We start from the raw sequence: 22669 nt of genomic DNA, 5'->3' as shown, positions 1-22669 counted from the left end.
AGAGGAGATGAGATGAAAGGAGATGAGGTGAGAGGACAATAGATGAGAGATGAGATGAATGAAAGAACAAGATGAAATGAGAAGAAATGAAATGACATTAAGATGACATTGGATGAGGTGAGAGATGAGAAATGAGATTAGAAGAGATGAAAGGAGATCAGATGGGATGAAATGAGAGTAGATAAGATGACATGAAATATGGAGATGAGAAAAGATGACAGTCGAGGAGAAGAAATTAGATTGAATGAGATGAATTCAGATTAAATGAAAGGCAATGAGATGAATTGAAAGGAGACAAGATGAAAGAAGAAATTAAATGACATCAAGATGACATCAGACGAGGGGAGAGATGAGAAGAGATGAAAGGATGTGATATCAGATGGGATGAAATCAGAGGAGATGGAAGAAGATATGGAGATGAGACAAAATTATATACCATGAGATGAAAGGAGAAGCAATGAAATTACATTAAATGAGATAGGATACAATGAGAGATTAGAAATGAGAGGATCAGAAGAGATGAAAGGAGATGAGAGGAGATAAATTTAGATTACATGAGAGGCAATGAGAATTTGAAAGGAGACAAGATGATATGAGAAGAAATTAAATGACATTAAGATGATATTAGATGAGATGAGAAATGAGAGGAGATGAGAGATAAAAGGAAGTGAGATCAGATGGGATGAAATGGGAGTAGATGAGATGACATGAGGTATGAAGATGAAGCAAGATGAGAGTGGAGGAGAAGAAATCAGAATAAATGAGATGAGAGGAGAAGAAATTAGGTTGAATGAGATGAGAAAAAATGAATTTAGATTATATGAGGCAATGAGATGAATTGAAAGGAGAGAAGATGACATTAGATGAGGTGAGAGATGAGAAATGAGAGGAGATGGAACAAGATGAGATAAGATGAGATGAAATTAGATTAACAAGAGGAGATGAAAAGAGATAAAATGGGAGTACATAAAATGAGATGAAGGGAGATTACATGAGATGAGATGAGACGAGATGAGATGAGGATCAACACAAATGTAACTAAATATTTCATCCTCGTAATCAGAGATGCAGTAGTTTGACTTTGAGTATTTCCATTTCGGGCTGCTTCATACTTCTGTTTCACTACAATTCAGTCAATTTGTCAGCTTTAGTTAGCAGTTAATTTACAGACTAATATTTTACATACAAAACATTTGATGAACTACAATAGTGTTTCTCAGTATTTTCCATAGGTAATTTAAGAATAATTGTAATAATTTACAATAGATGATATATTCAAAACATTTCACTTCATGCTTTTACTGAAGGAAATGCCCTAAAAAGTTCTACTTGTTCTTCAAACTAATCTCCTGTTAAACCAAACACACGCACAGATGAGGAACGCTGGGTTGGGCTTGGTGAGGAAATCTGGAACGTAGAGCCATTTGACCACGTTGGAGTCGGTAGAAGAGCCGGGAAACCTCCAGGGATAATCTGAAAAGACAACATCATCAACAGAGGGTTAATTCATCTCATGAAAGTGAAAATCTATTGTTGAATGAAAAACTGCTTTTTTGTTTTGTTTTGGCATGTCTGGCTTATTTTGAAACAACTAAGCTTGACAATCCTGGTAAAATGCAGCTTAAAATAAGTTTTCTCAGCTAATTTTAAGATCTCAATATTCTAAATATCACATCTTATTTCAAGAAATCTTACCAAGCCATTTTTCACTTGTTCTACTGGCAGATTTTTTCATTTATTTCAAGGTAAAAGTTCCTTGAAATAAGTTTTTTTTTCTTGTTTTGAGAGGAGCATTTATTCCAGCGTAAAATCGAACCCATTGGACCACACAGACCTTTACAGGCAGCAGGCGGGATCCCGATGCAGACGAAGTACTGGAACGTCAGCATGCAGGCCAGGAAGCAGCAGTACTTTGGCCAGATCTCAGCGATGGCTTTCCTTCTCCGTCTGTACATGACAGCTATCAGGGCGAAGGCGTGAAGCATGGCGTAGAAGTCCATCCGCTGCCCGATCACATTGACCACCAGCAGCAGGCACGTCTGACGGAAACACACACGTTTAACACGTACATCCCAAACGCAGACGTGTTTCTGCCGTAGAACGCTCCCTACCTCGAGGCCAAACTTGTAGAAGAAGTAGTTGATGAAGTATTTGACGAAGCAGACGATGCCGATGTCCAGGTGCTGCCTCGTGATGTCGTGGAAGATGATCCTGGCGGCGGGAGGCGACAGTTTGTTCCTCAGTCTGAAGTATTCCTGATGGCGGTAGATGGTCACCTCAAACGCTAACAGAGCTAGCATCAGGAGGTTGTACTGCACAGAAGAAAAAACATTTAAGCCTTTAAAATGAAGCAGCGTATTTATTACAGTATTTTATGACTAAAAGTTCTTATTTATTGTCACACGATATGGGTCAGTCTATAGCTGAGGGAGTTTGAAGTCTATGGGATATATCTGCATACATTTTTATTAAAATATTAGAATATTCCTCCCTCCTCCGGCTCCCACCACCCACTGGATTACCGTTCCCCTCCTGCCACCGACCGCCGTTCCCCGACTCCGTAACCACCAGGCCCAAACCCCACTCCACCAACCGCTCCCCCTGCACGCCGGCTCCTCTCACCCCCCGCCATAACTCACTTCCCTGACAATAAAACACATTTTCATTCAGCCTAGGTAGTGTTGCTCTCTGCTCAGGTCCAACCCGCTAAGTTCGTGACAAGAATGACACGAAATTTCTCCTGGATGACTTGAAAATCATCCCAAAGACACAACAAATGACCCAAAGTGACGAGAAATGATCCAAATTGACATTATATTTGTTGAAAATGACAAGAAAATCATCCAAAATGACTCAAAAATTGTCCAGGTCAATATAATAACTGAGGGACTTTCTAAGTCCATGGGATATATCTGCATACATTTTTATTAAAAGTAAAAAAACTTGTGGTTTTTTTTTATTCATTATGATCATGTCTTTACAGATTCCATCATTATTTATTATGGAAACAAACATTTATTAATAAAAATGACTGGATATCACTAAAATGTCAACTATGATGCAAAAAGTCCCACAATTATATATTGACCCGTCCAGAATGATTTGAAAATGATCCATAATTACAGAAAACTAGTTCTGAGTTTGTTTTTGAGTAATGTTGCAGACAGACAGACGCTGATCATCACATAACGCCACCGTGTTCCTAGGCAGAATAAACATATAAAAATATCTAAATAATCCTATGATAGTGAGAAAAAAAAACATGATTTCAAATGTAATCCACAAATCTGAAAAAGTGAACGGCGTTTAGGCGACGGACTGCTGTGTTGTTTTATTTGTTAGAAACACGGCAGCCCTCAGACTTCTACCTGGATGGACATTCGTCATATTTTTGTCTTTTTACACCTAAAATCTCGGTTTAAATATAATGTGGGTCAGGTTTTTCTCATACACTGTCACGTGAGGCCAATAAAATGACGTGAATCCATAGAATCAGGATTAAATAACTGTGGTATGGCGCTCTCACCCTGAGGTAACCCAGCAGGTCATCGGTCTTCTGCAGGCCCACCCAGTTGGTCGGATCCACGGGCGCTTTGTACAGCAGAGAGTCATCCAGCGGATTCTTAGTGTAGCCGCCTGGCTGTGGACAGAAACAAAAAGAGCTGCCGGGTCTGGATTTCACCACAAAACCACCAAAATCTTGACTGAACCATCTGCAGGGTGGAAAACGTTTGCTTCATTTAACAAACACGAGGTTCAGAGAGGGATCTAAGGCACTAACTTTGGTGCAGTTCTTGGAGTAGGTGGTGGGGTCTATGGACTTCAGCTGGTACAACATTTTACAGATGATGATGACACACGTCCAGACAGTGCAAACACTGGAGGCTAGACGCCGGTACTGGCTGTAAGGCAGAGCGAAGGCCCAGGACGCCAGGAACACCGAGTTCAAGAAAGACACCTGCACAGGAGACAATACAGGCGATGAGGACGAGAAAACAGCTCTTTCCACTGACATTCCCCATCCTCCTAGAACTACTAGTATCAATATTTATGGTATTTCTAAACATTTTTAACACAAAAACAGATGAAATATCATGAATACTGCTCAATAAGTCTATAAAAATAAGCTTCAGACAAAATAATCCATTATCACGTCGTTTATTACATCCCAAAACTGAAACAGCTGTTAGAATTTGCCCCTAAATACCTCCCAGCTGTCATCTGACTCGTCTGTGTTGTGTCTCAGATTGGTTCGAGTTGTCCCAGTGTTTATCTATCTGAGAAATTAAATCCGCATAAAGCAGCATTAACAGGCCAGGATGTGCTGCAATAGCCGGAAAATAAGACAGTTAGCAGGAAAACGTGGACAAAAACAAGACTGAGGATGAATCACTGCATGTAAGGTTCACAACAACCGGCAGAACAGCCTGAAAAATGCTGGAAATGTCGTAAATGCAACAACAGAAATCCAACAACACTGAAGATCTTCATGTTTTAGATTAAATTGGCTTGGTAGAACCAGGATTTTGGCACAAATTCAGCAGTTTCTGACTTTTTATTTGTTCCTGTCACATTTTTATTCTACTGGAAGCTCATTTTTCACTGCAAAATAAAGTCTTGCGCCTCTACGGAACCATACAACCATGACTAGAAGTAGAAAGAACTCAGAAATGTCTTTTGTGGTGGATGACACAGTTATAACGCCATAAATCTTTAACAGAGATATTACAACAAGAAAAGCCGTCAGAGAGCTCAGTCCTCCAAGGCTGCTCAGTAGCTGTACGATTTATGATGGATGAAATCTATAATGAAAAATGACCTTGTTCTGCATGTGGGTCATTCCGTATGAAGTCAACCAATTTTAAAAAAAACTTCCCACCTGACCCTCTCAGATTGTGCTAAGTTTTTACATACATTTAGTAAATTATATATGATGGGAAAATCCAAAATTTGAATGCTTTATTGTCATTAGTTTCAAAGTTATGGTCATTTGAAGTAGGTAGGGGGTACCCTATTATTGCAGCCAAAATTAAGACTTGAAATTTTCGACCATTTTCAGACTTCTATAACTTCTGAACAACAAAAGATAGAGATCTGACATTTTCAGAATCATTTCACAGTGACCTATAGTCCTCAGAAATGTGAAAATATTTACTTTATATTTATAATTGCATGTTACAGAGAATGACAAAGTTGCGATTTTATCCATCATGAACTTCTAAACTGCTACATTTGGCCACCCATTACACAAAAACTAATCATCATATCCATTAGAGATTTTATGTGGTCTTATCTAAGGATTGGATCTGTGTAAAATGAAAGTGCTATGGTATGTAATGCATGAAATATGAACAGCTAAAAATCAGAAATATCTGTCCGACCTTCAGATTCAAAGGTCAACATCAGCATGTGGGATAGGTGGTATCAAAAAATAAAAGATGTGAAATTACAGGAATTTCCCTAAATTTTGACACCAAGCACAACTTGCTTCTATAAACCATCATATATAATGTACTAAATGTATGTAAAAATCTGAGAGGGTCAGATGGGGACCACTGGTTGAAATGATATGGAATGACCCATGTGTGCGTTATGTACAGACTGATGGGACTCAGAAACACCCCCACAGTTTAATCAGCTGTTCCTTGGATCATTTCTGATGGATAAGTCCTGATAAGTCCTCAGAGGTGGATTTGTAGTAGAATCACAATCAGCTGATGTAGTGTTCACTGGTTGTCATGGTTACAGTGCTGCTATCTGGCAACGATACAGAAATCTTTAACAAATCTCCACATTTGTCCAAAATTATTAGAAATTAGTCCAGAATTTACTGAAAAAAAAATCCTCTTTTCCTCTTAATCTGTCCAAAACAAGTTAAATATCTAGGATAGCTTAGAAGAGAAACGTTAAGTCGAGAACCGGCCATAATAAGTTCCAACGTAATGACGAAAGGTCAAACGATAAACAGAGGACCGACTGTAATGAGTTCCAATGTTATGACGAAACGTACTAAGTTCCAACGTCACAACGAAACGCCGTACGTTAAACTGAGGACCGGCCCACAATCAGTTCCAACATTACAGTGAAATGCCATAAGTCGAGGACGTCGTAAACCGAGAACCTCCTGTATCCTGTAAAAAGTAAAGATTCCAGGACCAGACCGAAGAACAACAGAGATATCTAGAACCCTTCCACATCACCCCCTGACCAGTCAAACATAAACTCTGAGCAGACTCGGCTTCTCGTCGCTCCACATCCTGAGGTCAGTGGCGCCTCTTTCGTACCTCTCTGACAGAGTGCAGGACGATGTAGCACGACACGATCTTGATGATGTGGATCTCCAGCAGCCACCAGATGAACAGCTGCAGTTTGTGGAAATACTCCAGGAACTTGAGGAAGAGCACGGTCAGACGGTCGACCACCAGGTGCCATTTGTTCTTCAGATCTGAGGAGGAGGAGGAGATGAAAACCACTTAAGCCTCATGTGCTCCTCCAGGTGAAATTGACCTGTTTTAAAGTCTGAAAATGTGGAAAAAAATCTAAATATATACAATTTTTATATATTTTTAAATATTTATTTCTTGCCAAATTAGTTTTTTCTTTCTAAATAAATATTTTTTATGGAAAACTTTTAAGGAATTTTCTTCCTGAAGATTTTGCAAAAGTTTTATAAATTTGAGGATTTTTTTTTTGCTGAATTTTTGGATTTTTTTCAGACAAGGGAACAATATTTTTTGGTGCCGTAAATGAGGACAACAGGAGGGTTAAGACACCTAAGCTTGACAATCCTGGTAAAATATAACTTAAAAAAATTTCCCAGCTAATTTTAAGATCTCAATATTCTAAATATCACATCTTATTTCAAGAAATCTTACCACGCCATTTTTCACTTGTTTTTTTGTGCAGATTTTTTCACTTATTTCAAAGTAAAAGTTCCTTGAAATTAGATTTTTTTTCTTGTTTTGAGAGGGGCATTTTTTCCAGAGCAGAGGGTCCAATCCGGTCCTCAAAGTGTAAAAATTACAGAGCAGACATTAACTGCAGATTGTAAATTAGTAAAACTATAAATTTAAAATAATTTCTAGACCATGACAATAGATTGTTCTTTTGTCATTTTGGGTCTCATTTATGTAACATTTAGTCTTGTGTTTTTTGTTTTTTGTCTCTTTTAAAGTAAAATACTGAGTCATTCAGTTCCAGATGTGATCTGGAAGCTGTAATGTGGAAATGAGAAACAGCGGCTTGATGTTGTTGAAACTGAATTTACTTTTTTTCAGAAATTTCAGGTTGTTCATGATGTTCAGTAAAAAGATATTTCCTTAATTGTAAACTCAGATGGTAAACTGAATACTGTTGTAGAAATATTTGGGTAAAACAAGAAAAATGCTCTGAGAAACTGCTTTGTTTTTGCTTTTAGTTGACATTTAGATAGATAACCGCTACAAATAAGAACGTTTATTTGCAGCAGCCACATCATTCATTTGCATTTTATAGAGTTAAGTTAAATCCAATGTAAGTAAAACAAATGATGCATTTACTCTGTGTGGTGAAGGATTTAATCATCCTGAGTTTTCTGAACCTGTCGGATCGTTTACGTCGTTTTTCCGACATGCAGTGACGGAAACACGCTCCAAATATGTATTAACAAGCAAATTCCAAAGTGCTGCTTTAATTAGCTGAGAGTGAGGACTTAATATCTGGTTTTATATTCTCATAAAGGATATAAAACCTGCGGTGTGGTGCAGGGGGAAGGTATTATCTCAGGGTTTAATAGAGGCCTCATTGTTTGGAGAAGAAGCTCTGAGGGAGCGTATGGCTCATGTAAGACGTCCTGCAGGGTCGTGTTTTATCGCCTATTTTATTTTCTGTGTGTATAAACTACATTTTAATTTAAGGCCGTCTGCGTAAATAAGCTAACGGTGCAGCAGCAGAGAGATGTGAGGGTGAAAGAGAGAACTTGAGCTACGTCCAGCGTCAGAGCAAAAAACTGGAGATAAATCTACTGAAGCCAAAAATCTGCAGCACAACCGGCTTCTTTACAGCTTCTCCTGGATGATTAACGGTGGGAGAGCAGCAGCAGAACAGAGGAGCTACAGGCCGAGAGATCTGGAAGAAAACGCCTTCATGTTTAAACCTGAACGTGCAAAATGCAACGACAAAACAGCACACGGAAGTCTCAGGTGGAAACAGTGACGGGGGTAAAAATAAAAGGCTTTTAAATAGGACTTCAGACGTCCAGCCTCGACATCAAATTCATCTTAGTTCAGGTTTCACATTCAGCTCAATCTGATCTAGAGTAAAATCACAGCAGAATAACTGATAAATAACCACAACTCTGAATTTTTCCTTTGTTTTAGTGCAAAAATGTTCACTTTTAAGGAATTATCTTTTTACAAAACATCATGAACAACCTGAGATTTAGAGAAAAACAAGTTCAATTTCAGCAACATTCAGTTTATCATTTCCACATTACAACTTGTTGGGCTTGTTGTCATTTTGTGTCTCGTTTTTGTCATTTTTTTCTCATTTTTGTCATTTTGTGTCTTGTTTTTGTCGTTTTGTGTCTTTTTTTTCACTTTTATCTTGTTTTAGTCATTTTGTATCTTGTTTTAGTCATTTTATGTCTTGTTTTAGTCATTTTGTATCTTGTTTTAGTCATTTTATGTCTTGTTTTTGTCATTTTGTATCTTGTTTTAGTCATTTTGTGTCTTGTTTTAGTCATTTTATGTCTAGTTTTAGTCATTTTATGTCTTGTTTTTGTCATTTTGTATCTTGTTTTAGTCATTTTATGTCTTGTTTTAGTCATTTTGTATCTTGTTTTAGTCATTTTATGTCGTTTTAGTCATTTTGTATCTTGTTTTAGTCATTTTATGTCTTGTTTTTGTCATTTTGTATCTTGTTTTAGTCATTTTATGTCTTGTTTTAGTCATTTTATGTCTAGTTTTAGTCATTTTATGTCTTGTTTTTGTCATTTTGTATCTTGTTTTAGTCATTTTATGTCTTGTTTTAGTCATTTTGTGTCTTGTTTTAGTCATTTTATGTCTTGTTTTTGTCATTTTGTATCTTGTTTTAGTCATTTTGTGTCTTGTTTTTGTCATTTTGTGTTTCGTTTTTGTCTTTTTGTGTCTTGTTGTTTCACTTTTATCTTGTTTTAGTCATTTTTTGTCTAATTTCGGTCATTTTCTGTCTCGTTTTTGACATTAACATGATGAGAAAGTGTTCCTAAAGAATGGGTAGAGCAAAGCTGTGTCCTCTCCTCTATTTTTCAGATTTTCAGAACATTGTCAGCCTTGACTGAACGTCTCGCTCCACCTCATATCAGGATCAGCTCAGTTTAGAAGCCCAAATGTCCTCCAGTTCTGGACTGACCTCTGTTCTAAGATGTTTCACTACTTCATTCCTGTCATGCTGACTTTGTGGACCTGTTCGGTACCAGAGCTCCGTGTGGTACCAGAGCTGTTTGGTACCTGAGCTCTGTTCGGTGCTCGGTTCCGGCTCGGTCCTGGCGCTGCAGTGGTGGCTGTCCTCGGTGCTGGACTGTCGTGGGTCTGAGAAGCTCTTGTGTTTGTCGCTGCTCATGCTGGTGTCGTCCATCACCACCACCAGGGCCACCTCCTTCTCCTTCTCCGACGCCCAGCTCCCCTGGTCCTCCTCCATCTGGTCCCGAGGCTCCTCCTCCTCCCTGGGCAGCGCCGCCTCCACAGAGCTGGCGCTGAGCATGGTGAGGTCGGCCAGGCTGCCGTCCTGGTGCACCAGTCTGCAGACAGGTGAGAAGTTGTTACACAAAACATACATGTAGATGGAGGTACTCACACACACCTGTATTAATATACTTATGAGGAGCTTCAGCAGCTTTTAGAGGAGGTTTTTTTCTACTGCAAATGTTTTAAGGAGCTAATAAGCAGCACGGCCTTTGGCCTTTGGATGCCGTTGTTCTTGAGCACATTTTCATTGTTTCTAATGTTTAGGAAGTCATGCGGCATAAAGTCTGGATCCACGGATTTGTCATAGATTTCTGTATCATTGCCAGATAGTGGTACAGCATCACTGTAACCATGGCAACAAGTGAACACTACCTGATCACATGATTGTGATCCCGCTACAAATCCACCGCTGAGGACCACAAATGTTTATAGAACGGTAACTGTGAATAATTCCCACTTTTTAAAGAACATTTTAATAGTTTGACGACATTTTAAAGTCATTTTGGACCCATTTTTAGGATTTTTTTAAACCCTTCACAGCCATTCTAGAACATTAACTCATGTTGGACAGAGTTTGAACACTTGAGGAGGATTTTTAAAGAAATTTTGTGTCTTGTTTTTGTTGTTTTCTGTCTTGTTTCTGTCATTTTGTGTCTTGTGTAATATGTATATTTTAGATTATTTATGTGTTTTTATCTGTCGGGTGATTCTAAAACCTGTTTGTGTCATTTTGCTGCATTGTGAAACACTTGAATTTAGAAAAACCACCTGCCCTTTGTTTTCAGTCTTGTTTCTGTTGTTTAGTGTCTTGTTTTTGTTTTGTTTTCTGTCTTGTTTTTATTGTTTTCTATCTTGCTTTTTGTTGTTTTCTGTCTTGTTTTTATTGTTTTCTATCTTGCTTTTTGTTGTTTCCTGTCTTGTCTTGTCATTTTGCGTCTTGTTTCTGTCACTTTCTGCCTAGTTTTTGTCGTTTTCTGTCTTGTTTTTCTTGTTTTCTGTCTTGTTATGTCATTTTGTGTCTTGTTTTGTATGTATATTTTGGATTATTCATGTGTGTTTTTATCTGTCTGGTGATTCTAAAACCTTTTTGTGTCATCTTGCTGCACTGTGAAGCACTTGAATTTAGAAAAGCACCTTATTATTACAGACTACAAAACATTCTTTAATCCTTTCGTCAAACATGTGACATTAAAGTTTAACCTCAAAGCAGCAGCTTGAAGAAAACACGCCTGTTTAATGGTTTTTCTGACACTCCTAGGTTTCCCGTCCTCATAAGCATATGAATACCACTCGCACACGGTCCAGGTGGTGGTTCTGATGCAGATGTTGGGACGGGGGTCGTTAGCTCTGTCCTCTAACCGCTAACAGCAGATCATCAGGCATCGTGATAAAAAGCAGTGCACATTCCTTCTGCATTCTTCTAAACAATGCATGTCGGTTCTAATGGAGTCTGAGAGATGTCCTTGTTGCAGCAGATAATAAATAGGAACCGAAAGGAAACGCTGAGGCTTTGGGGTCCTCTCAGGCAATGGGAGCGAGGTTTGGCTAGCATGAACCGGCTGCATGTCAACACACCAAGCATCCAGCCGCCTGCTGGTCACACTTACTTGCTCTGCTGGTTGGGAATTTTTTCTTTGATGCTGCTCGGAACAATAAAGTTACACAGAATGAACAGTGAGGAGAGAAACGGGACAAAAGCACCCTGAAAACCACTTCAAAGCATCCACGTGGATTCATTAAAACACACAGAAAAACAGCGGCCGCAGGACTCTGGTGGTTTGGGGAGGAGGAACCTTTTCAGGACGGGCGGTTCAGTGCACACAAAGGGTCATTGGTAAGAAACTGGAAGGGAAGAAGTAGTCAGAAACAGAAACATGCTGGAAGTTTGTCAGGAGAAAGACTTGATTTGGGTTCAGAGACAAACCTGTTGATGACGTTTTCGTTGTTTTCTGTTTCGTTTCTGTCATTTTCTGTCTTATTTTTGTGATTTGTGTCTCGTTTCTGTCGTTTTGTCTCATTTCTGTCATTTTGTCTTGTTTTCGTCATTTTGTGTCTCGCGTTTGTCACTTTTGCCCCTTTTTCGTCATTTTGTCTTATTTTTGCCGTTTTATGTCTTGTTTTCATCATTTTGTGTCTTGCTTTTGTCGTTTTGTCTTGTTTTTGTCATTTTGTGTCTCGTTTTTGTCGTTTTCTGGCTCGTTTTTGTCGTTTTCTGTCTTGTTTTTGTCATTCTGTGTCTTGATTTTGTTGTTTTGTGTCTCATTTTTATCGTTTTCTGTCTCGTTTTTCTCATTTTGTCTTGCTTTTGTTGTTTTGTGTCACGTTTTTGTCATTTTCTATCTTTTCTTTGGGATTTTGCATCTTGTTTTGTGTCACCTTTTCTGTCGTTTTTGTGTCTCATTTTTGTCATTTTGTATCTTGATTTTGTCGTATTCCGTCTCATTTCTGTCGTTTTCCGTCTTGTTTCTGTCGTTTTCTCTCATTTCTGTCGTTTTCTGTCTCGTTTTTGTCATTCTGTCTCTTGATTTTGTTGTTTTGTGTCTCATTTTAGTCATTTTCTATCTCATTTCTGTCATTTTCTGTTTCATTTCTGTCGTTTTCTGTCTTGTTTTTGTCGTTTTCTGTCTTGTTTTTGTCGTTTTCTGTCTTGTCTTTGTCAGACTCTGGTGGTTTGGGGGAGGAGGAACCTTTTCAGGACGGTCGGTTCAGTGCACAGAAAGGGTCATTGGTAAGAAACTGGAAGGGAAGAAGTAGTCGTGGCAGAAATAGAAACATGCTGGAAGTTTGTCAGGAGAAAGATTTGAACTGGGTTTGGAGACAGAGGGTGACAGATCCAGGAAACTAACAAACAATCCCAACAAGAAAAGGCTACAAGCTAGAACAACAACCAAAGAAAAACAGAAAACCTGGAAAGGAAAACCAATCGTGACATGTCAAATACCTTAACATTGAGAGGAAGATAGTTCAGAAGGTTGTTAATGCCATCAAAAACAAGGTAAGAAGAAGAGCATGGGAGGGGAGGACGCTGAGGTTGAACTGGGATGGTGATAGATGCCACAGAAAGCGAGCAGATACCCACCTATTCATGATCAAATAGACACGCCCATTGACTTTAGCGTGGCTGTGAGGAAGCAGGTCACAGAGAGAAGCGAGATGAGCTGAGCGAGCTTTGGAAAACAATCCACAACAACACGACCGTAAAGTTAACACGTCCACGCCACAGACGGGGAAATGTGGATGTTGTGACAAGAAGATGAAGAGAAGAACGGCTAGAAGAGGCGTTAGAACAGGGCGTGATCATCCAGAACAGTCTGAGACGAAAAGAGACGAATGGTTTCACTTCACGCCCGTCTGTGTGAGATCCGCTGCTTTTACCCTGCATGTTTCACTATTCTAAGAATCCTGTGTAATATTTCTGTAGTATTTGTTAATTATGTGGGATCGTTTCTGAAACTAGAAGTGGAACATTACAGCTGACAGCAAGGGAGAAACTTTAACTCTTTGGATTCCAAAACCTGCCAGCAGGTTTGAAAAGCAGATAAAATAATCAGAAGCAACATCTATCAAAGAAGGGAAATATAAAAACAGGAAGAATCGTCACGTTTTCAACTGTCAAGAGTGACAATCCTAAACAGATCAGAGCTAAAAACATTGGAACAGTTCATCAAAAATCCAGAACTCTACATGTCTTAATTTTAAAAAATGCCCCAAAATACACTGTTCAAAAAAACTCAGTTCTGTGAAAAAGTAAAAATTCTGTTCCATCTATTCATCATCCATCCATCCATCATCCATCCATCGTCCATCCATCGATCCATCATCCATCCATATATCCATCCATCCTTCATCCATCCATCCATCATCATCCATCCATCATCCATCCATATATCATCCATCAATCCATCCATTCATCCATCTATTCATCATCTGTCCATCTATCATCCATCCATCATCCTTCCATCATCCATCCATCCATCATCCATCCATCCATCATCCTTCCATCATCATCCATCCATCCATCATCCATCCATCATCATCTATTCATCCATCCATCCATCCATCCATCCATCCATCATCCATCCATATATCATCCATCAATCCATCCATTCATCCATCTGTCCATCTATCATCCATCCATCATCCATCCATCATCATCCATTCATCCATCCATCATCCATCATCCATCCATCCATCATCCATCCATCATCCATCATCCATCCATCATCATCCATTCATTCATCCATCCATCCATCATCCATCATCCATCCATCATCCATCATCCATCCATCCTGACACTGAGTCCTCAGTGATGTGATGGCCGTTCGGTTTGAAGGAAGACTTTTACTCAGGACAGCAGCTGAAGCCTCACATGAACATTAATTTTTCAGGTCAATGTTCATTCTGCATGTTTGACTCATTCGCCGGTCTGGGAGGGAAGTTCATGGACATTTCATTTGGTAATAGATGTGAATCTGGAGGACAACTGGGTGAATGTAGGAGTCAAAAAAGCTGAAGCATGTTTCCTGTGTGCGCCTATCTGTTACTCTGACGGCATGCAGCTCAGGCTGAATGTCAAAGTTTTACAGAGAGCAGGTTGCTCATTCAGACATTCGACCAACAAGTTCTGTCGCTGTTAGATTAACGGAAAGGAGAGAATGTCTGGATGGGGCTTTAATTCAGCCGCACGTGATCTTAAACAAACCAAGTGTAAAAGAGGAAAGAGCGTCATCTTTTTCATGTCGGCTGCGGTCAGAGGAAACTCACCTGTAGATGGTGCTCTCCTCTTTAGCCACCACAGCCTGGAGGTCGGTGAGCTGCAGGAAGCGGTCGTGGAAGTAGTGCAGGTGGAGAATACACACCAGCAGGAAGGAGGTGGGGATGAAGATCCTGGTGAACAACATCGACAAGGAGAACTTCTCCAGGCCCAGATCCTTCAAACTGCACGGAAGAGGAAAAAATGTAAATGAAACAAAGCAAAAAAACATGAGGTTTGAACTTACCTATGTACTGAGGTTCCAGAGTGAGTAAAAAGAATGAATGTCAAGTTCAATTTCCAAAGTAAAAATCTTTTCAGGTAAAAAAGGGAAACAAAGTTCTCTTGGTGCATGACTTTCTTACCATTTACACAATAGTTCAAAGGTTTAGGATCATTTAGAAACGTCCTTATTGTTGAAAGAAAAGCAGTTTTTGTTCAATGAAGATAGCATGAAATGAATGATAAATCCAGTGCAGACATTGCTAAAAACTTTTAAAATGACTCACACTTGATTACTGCACTTTGAAACATATCTTCTATATCAATCACAATCAAAAGTCCAAAAATCATAGAAAAAAAAGACTTCAGATGTTCCCTAAGAATCAAAATGTTTCTTTAATATCTAAGTAGTCCAGTTACAGCCATCTGTTCATCCAGAGGTACTCCAAACGTGAGCCGTTCAGAGCTAACGAAGCCCAGCTTTAACGGTGCCAGTTTACTGAAATGCAGCCATCTGGAGACTCGGCTGTTCCTGTCCTGGGAAGTGAAGCCAGCAGTGACTCGACATCTTGTTTCTCACCTCTCGTTTTTCATCCCCAGCATCTTGGACCAGGTGTCCTCAGAGCCGTCAAACTGGTAGGTGTAGACCAGCGTGAGCACCAGCATCGTGTACATCACCACCGACATCCAGAAGTACTTGAGGATCCACCGCCACCGCTCGTAGTGCACCTAGATAAGCAGAAAGACGGTGCACAGAGGACTTAGTGGATTTATGGTGGCTTCCCAGTTTAACTGTGGTTATAAAACATTTGAGAAAGACAACATGCATTACGATCCTGTGGCACACGAACTTTATGGCCTCGTTGAACCTTCGGTCTTTGTGAAATTGAATTTGAAAATTTTACAGCGTCCTAAACAACCACTAACCCTCAGTAAACAGTCCAACTCTACCTGATGGCAATCTGGACCCATAGGCTTTAAAAACAACTAAAGAAAGAGATTTTATGGAGCTTTGTACATCAAGGGTTCTCAAACCTGATCCTCAAAGGGCTGCATCTGATTAGGAATAATAAATAACTTGCAATCAATTCATTTAGGATTTTTAAGCACCAAAAAATCCCCAGATACATTTCAGCTAAGTGTGGCGCTGTTTTACTTTAAAGAGAAGACTGGAAGTAGTTTGGTCAGTCGTCCTTTACGTTGTGAGCTCGTCTGTCCGTCTGTCCCAAGACGTGTTTCAAGTCGTAAACCTGAACTTAGAAGAACACCACAAACACCACCTCTGCTCTGATTTGGACAGCCAACAATAGTCTGCTTATTGTATAGTCATCAACACGTCAACATGTCAGCACACATCAACAACACGTCATCACATGTCATCAACACATCATCAACATGTTATCATCATGTCATCACACGTCATCAACACATCATCACACATCATCAACGCATCAACACGTCATCACACGTCATCAACACGTCAATATGTCAGCACACATCAACAACACGTCATCACATGTCATTAACATGTCAACACGTCATCACATGTCATCACACGTCATCAACACGTCAATACATCATCACACATCATCAACACATCATCAACACGTTATCAACATGTCAACACGTCATCACACGTCTTCAACACGTCAACAACACATCATCAACACGTTATCAACACGTCATCAATACGTCATCACATGTTCTCAACACGTCATCACACGTCATTACAGGTTATCACATGTCATCAACACGTCATCACACATCATCAACACATTATTAACATGTTAACACGTCATCACATGTCATCAACACGTCATCACACATCATCAACACGTCAATATGTCAGCACACATCAACAACATGTCATCACATGTCATCAACACGTCAGCATGTCAGCACACATCAACAACACGTCATCACACGTCATCAACACGTCAACATGTCAGCACACATCAACAACACGTCATCACATGTCATCAACACATCATCAACATGTTATCAACACGTCATCACACGTCATTAACATGTCAACACCTCATCACACGTCATCACATGTCATCAACACGTCATCACACATCATCAACGTGTCAACACGTCATCACACATCAACACGTTATCAACATGTCATCACGTCAACAACACATCAACACGTTATCAACACGTCAACACGTCATCAACACATCATCACATGTTCTCAACACGTCATCACACGTCATTACACGTTATCACATGTCATCAACATGTCAACACGTCATCAACATGTCAACACGTCATCACACATCATCAACGTGTCAACACGTCATCACACATCAACACGTTATCAACATGTCAACACGTCAACAACACATCAACACGTTATCAACACGTCAACACGTCATCAACACGTCATCACATGTTCTCAACACGTCATCACACGTCATTACACGTTATCACATGTCATCAACACGTCAACACGTCATCAACATGTCAACACGTCATCATGTCATCAACACATCATCAACATGTCAACACGTCATCAACACGTCAACATGTCATCAACACGTCATCAACACGTCACCAACAGGTCAGATGATGCTCTGAGGAAGACTGCAGACGTTGTAGAAACATGTCAGAAGGTAAAACAATCACCCTTACTGACTTTGAATAAAAAGAATTGCTGATCACATTAAAGTTGTTACTGAATATCTGGATCGTGCAGGGAGGAAGCACTGCTGCTTTTTTAGTGGATTATTTATTTTAATTACAATGTTTACTTCCCTACATGCAAACACATCCCTGAGCCTGGAGTGTTTGGGTACCTGGTAGAGCACCACGCAGGAGAGGAACATCATCATGTAGATGATCTTGTACATGACGATGGTTCCCTCGAAGCTGACGAAGAAGAACATGCCTCCACAGATGTAGATCCAGTATTTGACCAGCAGAGCCATCACCATGTTACCGAGGACCTGCATGACGTCCGGCTCCCCTCCCTCCTCAGAGTCCTCTTCCTCTGTCGGAGGAGCAGTTTGGAGGACATTTAACATCAAACCTTCTACCTGAGGGCCTGGAATCTGATTGTTTCTTCATCACATCTTTAAAATTGCATATTTTGGTTAGAATGTTCTATTTTGCTTGGTAGAATTTTTTACATTTTCTTTCCAAAGCACCATTTTTGTTACGTCCTTTCTTACCTTTCTTCTTCTGATCCTCCACATGAACGTCTAACAGGTCAATGTTGTCCTCCTTTAGCTTTTCTTCTCTCTCTGTCAGCGTTTGTCTCAGCAGCAGCCAGAAGCTCAACAGACACAGGATCTGCAAACAATAAATAAAATAAAACAAAGGAACAAATCATTTCTGGGTTATATGCAGACAGTAGACGTTTATCTGATTGTCTGATCTTTCATCTGACACTAAAAACACGCTTTAAAATACAGAGTTTGATGCAGGTGTGGAATGTAATTGCATCTCCACTTTCTTAAAGGACAAACACACATTTTAATAACATAGACATTTGGCATTAAAGCATTTCCAAGTCTGTGGTGAACAGCTGACGTATAAAGCCTGATTCTGGACATAATTAGGTCAGGTTCTGTGTCGGCCAACGTGAGCGTCTTAGAGCGATTCCAAAAACACGTCAAAACACCACAAACCTGACCTTTTTCAGGAACACTATGAGACTGCTCTGTCAGCTTTTATTAATTAACCATTAGAGAGGAGCTGATTCCGATCTAGACTCTAACTTTTAGTGGCTGCATGGAGATTACATCTGTTGCACGAATTAAAACACAACTTCTTCTGCTGTTGAACTGAACGATCAAACCTTGGATGAAAGCGAGTGGAACGGGTTGTTCTTCTTGACAAAGAATCCCGAGACTTCCCCCATCTTCTCAAAGCTCCAGATGTACTGCAGGACGATGAGCAGGTTGCCGTAGGCGACCATGAAGGGGGAGGTCAGCATGGCGTAGCGCCGGCGGTCCCTCACCATCCACAGCATGCAGGACCACATGAGGAAGACGAACGTCAGCCAGCTGACGTACGTGATGCTCCACGCCTGGAGAGAGAAGAATCAAACAAAAGCAAACTCTGATGGAGTGTTCACTGGTTGTCATGGTTACAGTGACGTGGTGCTGCTATCTCACAGTGATATGGAAATCTTTAACAAATCTTTTGTCCAAAATGATTAGAAATTTGTCCAGAACTTGCTCCAAAAATAATCCTCTTTTCCTGTTCACAATCTGTCCAAAACGAGTTAAACATCTAGGACAGCTTAGAAGGGTTCCAAAAATGACTAAAAACAATAAAAACACGTCCAAAATGACTCATGCACTGGAAAAAATGCTCCTCTCAAAACAAGAAAAAAAAACTTATTTCAGGGAACATTTACCGTGAAATAAGTGGAAAAAATCTGCCAATAAAACAAGTGAAGAATGGCTTGGTGAGATTTCTTGAAATAAGATGTGATATTAATAACAATAAGATCTTAAAATTAGCTGGGAAAATGTTTTAAGCTATATTTTACCAGGATTGTCAAGCTTAGGTGTCTTAACCCTCCTGTTGTCCTCATTTACGGCACCAAAAAATATTGTTGCCTTTTCTGAAAAAAAAAAAATCCAAAAATTCAGCAAAAAATTCACCAAATTTATAAAAATTTTAAAAATCTTCAGGAAGAAAATTCCTTAAAAGTTAATTTGGCAAGAAATAAAAATTAAAAAAATGAAAATTGTAAAAAAAATTTAAAAAATGAGTAAAAGAATCTTCCAAAAAATCTTAAAAATATCTACAGTGATTACATATTTCACTTAAATTGACCAAAATCCAGGGAATTTCGCTGGATTTTAGTAAAAAAAAAAAAAAAAAAAAAAAAAAAAATCTTTTTTCTTCTTTTCCCATCAAAATTTGTCCAAAACATTTCCCCCAAAATTTTGAAAATGTGGAAGTTTTCACTGTGAAAACATTTTTTTTCCACATTTTCAAATTTTAAAACGGGTCAATTTGACCCACAGGACGACACGAGGGATAAAAACAAGGTTGTCCTAAAACAAGTCCCTCCATCTTGCTGAAATGTCACTTGTTAAGTGAATTTATCTTAAATCAAGTGGGATCAGACATTTAGACTAAAAATAAGACAAACAGACTTGGTAAGATTTTCAGTTTTTGCAGTGTGAAATAAATGTGTCCTGTAAATGCTGTAAAAAAATGACCTGAAATATGTGCAAAATGACTAGAAATTACTCCAGTTAGTCCAGAACTTGCTTAAAAAAAATCCTCCTTAACTGTTCAAACCCTGTCCAACATGAGTTAATGGTCCAGGATGGCTGAGAAGGGTTGAAAAAAAAATGACTAAAAACAATAAAAACACATCCAAAATGACTCAAATCTGACCTCATGAAAAAAGTGTGTTCTCTAAATGTTGTTAAAATTTGTCACATTGAGCGTGGTGATGTTGTTTCTATGGCAGTGCAGGTTTTTATACACACGTGGACAAAATTGTTGGTACCCCTCAGTTAAAGAAGGAAAAACCCACAATTCTCACTGAAATCACTTGAAACTCACAAAAGTAACAATAAATAAAAATTTATTGAAAATTAAATAATCAAAAACAGCCATCACTTTTGAATTGTTGATTAACATAATTATTTAAAAAAACAAACTAATGAAACAGGCCTGGACAAAAATGATGGTACCTCTATAAAAGATTGAAAACTATTTGACCAGAGTGACATGATTAACTCAGGTGTGTCATTTAATTGACATCACAGGTGTTTCCAAACTCATAATCAGTCAGTCTGCCTATTTAAAGGGAGACAAGTAGTCACCCTGCTGTTTGGTGAAAAGGTGTGTACCACACTGAACATGGACAACAGAAAGCGAAGGAGAGAATTGTCCCAGGACATCCGAAAAAAAATGATAGACAAACATCTTAAAGGTAAAGGCTATAAGACCATCTCTAAACAGCTTGAAGTTCCTGTGACAACAGTGGCTCATATTATTCAGAAGTTCAAGACCCACGGGACAGTAGCCAACCTCCCTGGACGTGGCCGCAAGAGGAAAATTGATGACAAATTGAAGAGACGGATCGTTGGAATTGTATCCAAAGAGCCCAGAGCAACCTCCAAAGAAATTAAAGGTGAACTCCGAGGCCAAGGTACATCAGTGTCAGATCGCACCATTCGTCGTTGTTTGAGCCAAAGTGGACTTCATGGGAGACGACCAAGGAGGACACCACTGCTGAAAAAAACTCATAAAAAAGCGAGACTGGAATTTGCAAAAATGCATGTTGACAAGCCACAAAGCTTCTGGGAGAATGTCCTTTGGACAGATGAGACCAAACTGGAGCTTTTTGGTAAGGCACATCAACTCTATGTTCATAGACTCAAAAACCAAGCATACGAAGAAAAGAACACTGTCCCTACGGTGAAACATGGAGGAGGCTCAGTAATGTTTTGGGGCTGCTTTGCTGCATCTGGCACAGGGTGTCTTGAAAGTGTGCAAGGTACGATGAAATCTGAAGACTATCAAGGCATTCTGGAGAGAAATGTGCTGCCTAGTGTCAGAAAGCTTGGTCTCAGTCGCAGGTCATGGGTCTTCCAACAGGACAACGATCCAAAACACACAGCCAATAACACCCAAGAATGGCTGAGAGAAAAGCGTTGGACTATTCTAAAGTGGCCTTCTATGAGCCCAGATCTGAATCCCATTGAACATATGTGGAAGGAGCTGAAACATGCCATTTGGAGAAGACACCCATCAAACCTGAGACAACTGGAGCTGTTTGCTCATGAGGAGTGGGCCAAAATACCTGTTGACAGCTGCAGAACGCTCATTGACAAATACAGAAATCGTTTAATTGCAGCGATTGCCTCAAAAGGTTGTGCAACAAAATATTAAGTTATGGGTACCATCATTTTTGTCCAGCCCTATTTCATTAGTTTGTTTTTTTAAATAATTATGTTAATCAACAATTCAAAAGTGATGGCTGATTTTGATTATTTAATTTTCAATACATTTTTATTTATTGTTACTTTTGTGAGTTTCAAGTGATTTCAGTGAGAATTGTGGGTTTTTCCTTCTTTAACTGAGGGGTACCAACAATTTTGTCCACGTGTGTATTATAGTGCAAAATCTCAAAATACTGAATCCTGCTTCTAAAAATACCAGACTGTCTCTGAAAACTATTTTTCTTTATTTTATTTCTGTACAGGTTTATGAAAGACGTCGCTATCGATGAAAAGCCACCTTCAATCAAACAGAATCTGAGTCAGGGATGCAGTTTTTAATACGGTTTATTCTCGCTTGTATTTCTGTTAAAGCTCCTCTGTCAATTTGCCATTTTATAAAAAACAGCATCTGTGTGTTTCCGAGTCAGAATCAAAGTCCAGCAACTGTTGCATTCATTTAGCTGTGAGTCACGCAGGAACAGATGCTCGCTTCAGTTCCTGCCACACATGCAGCCGCTGAAGTTTCCTCCTGCCGGTCGTCCAGAGAAGAGACGTTCTGTACGACGCTCTACGGCGTTTTAATCAAAGCTGATCGAGCAGAAAGGAGCAGGAGGGGATTCACTGATAGTTTTCCAACACGATTTGTCACTTTCTGGTCAAACTACTGAGGTCGATCTATAACTGAGGGACTTCTGAAGTCCATGGGATATATCTGCATATATTTTTATTAAAAATAAAAAATAATAATGTCTTTATGTTCATTGTGATCATGTCTTCACAAATTCCATCATTATTTATTATAGAAACAATCACTCATTAATAAAAAATGACTGGATATCACTAAATTATCAACTAAATCTGAATTTAACACCAACCACCTTCTAATGAGCTAAACAATAATAAAATGAGCTGAATCACAGAGTTTGGATTCTGTTCTTTATATTCAGTTGAGATGATCATGATAGAAGTTTCTTTTTTCCACAAAAATGGTTATTTTTGTGGAAAAAAACAAATGAAATCACTTTCCACCAAGTCATTTTGTGTCTTTATATGATAATTATTTGTCT

General features: G+C 39.1%; 1 protein-coding gene across 1 annotated transcript in view; it reads right to left on the bottom strand.

Moving 5' to 3' along the window:
- The window catches only part of LOC110965151 (piezo-type mechanosensitive ion channel component 2), a 132327-nt gene that overhangs the window by 51339 nt on the left and 58319 nt on the right, over positions 1 to 22669 (bottom strand). Inside the window, exons 13-24 of the mRNA XM_051952952.1 lie at positions 18485 to 18715; positions 17856 to 17976; positions 17481 to 17674; positions 15260 to 15408; positions 14469 to 14642; positions 9468 to 9757; positions 6285 to 6445; positions 3782 to 3958; positions 3527 to 3640; positions 2112 to 2312; positions 1835 to 2039; positions 1372 to 1473 (exon numbers count right to left, since the gene is read on the bottom strand). Of these exons, the coding sequence (XP_051808912.1) occupies positions 1372 to 1473; positions 1835 to 2039; positions 2112 to 2312; positions 3527 to 3640; positions 3782 to 3958; positions 6285 to 6445; positions 9468 to 9757; positions 14469 to 14642; positions 15260 to 15408; positions 17481 to 17674; positions 17856 to 17976; positions 18485 to 18715 (2119 nt within the window). The remainder of the gene's footprint in view (positions 1 to 1371; positions 1474 to 1834; positions 2040 to 2111; positions 2313 to 3526; positions 3641 to 3781; positions 3959 to 6284; positions 6446 to 9467; positions 9758 to 14468; positions 14643 to 15259; positions 15409 to 17480; positions 17675 to 17855; positions 17977 to 18484; positions 18716 to 22669) is intronic.

This window comes from Acanthochromis polyacanthus, chromosome 9 (genome assembly GCF_021347895.1).
Source record: "Acanthochromis polyacanthus isolate Apoly-LR-REF ecotype Palm Island chromosome 9, KAUST_Apoly_ChrSc, whole genome shotgun sequence".
Taxonomy (NCBI): domain Eukaryota; kingdom Metazoa; phylum Chordata; class Actinopteri; family Pomacentridae; genus Acanthochromis; species Acanthochromis polyacanthus.
Note: the sequence above shows the minus strand (reverse complement) of the source record. Positions and strands in the feature narration are given on the sequence as shown.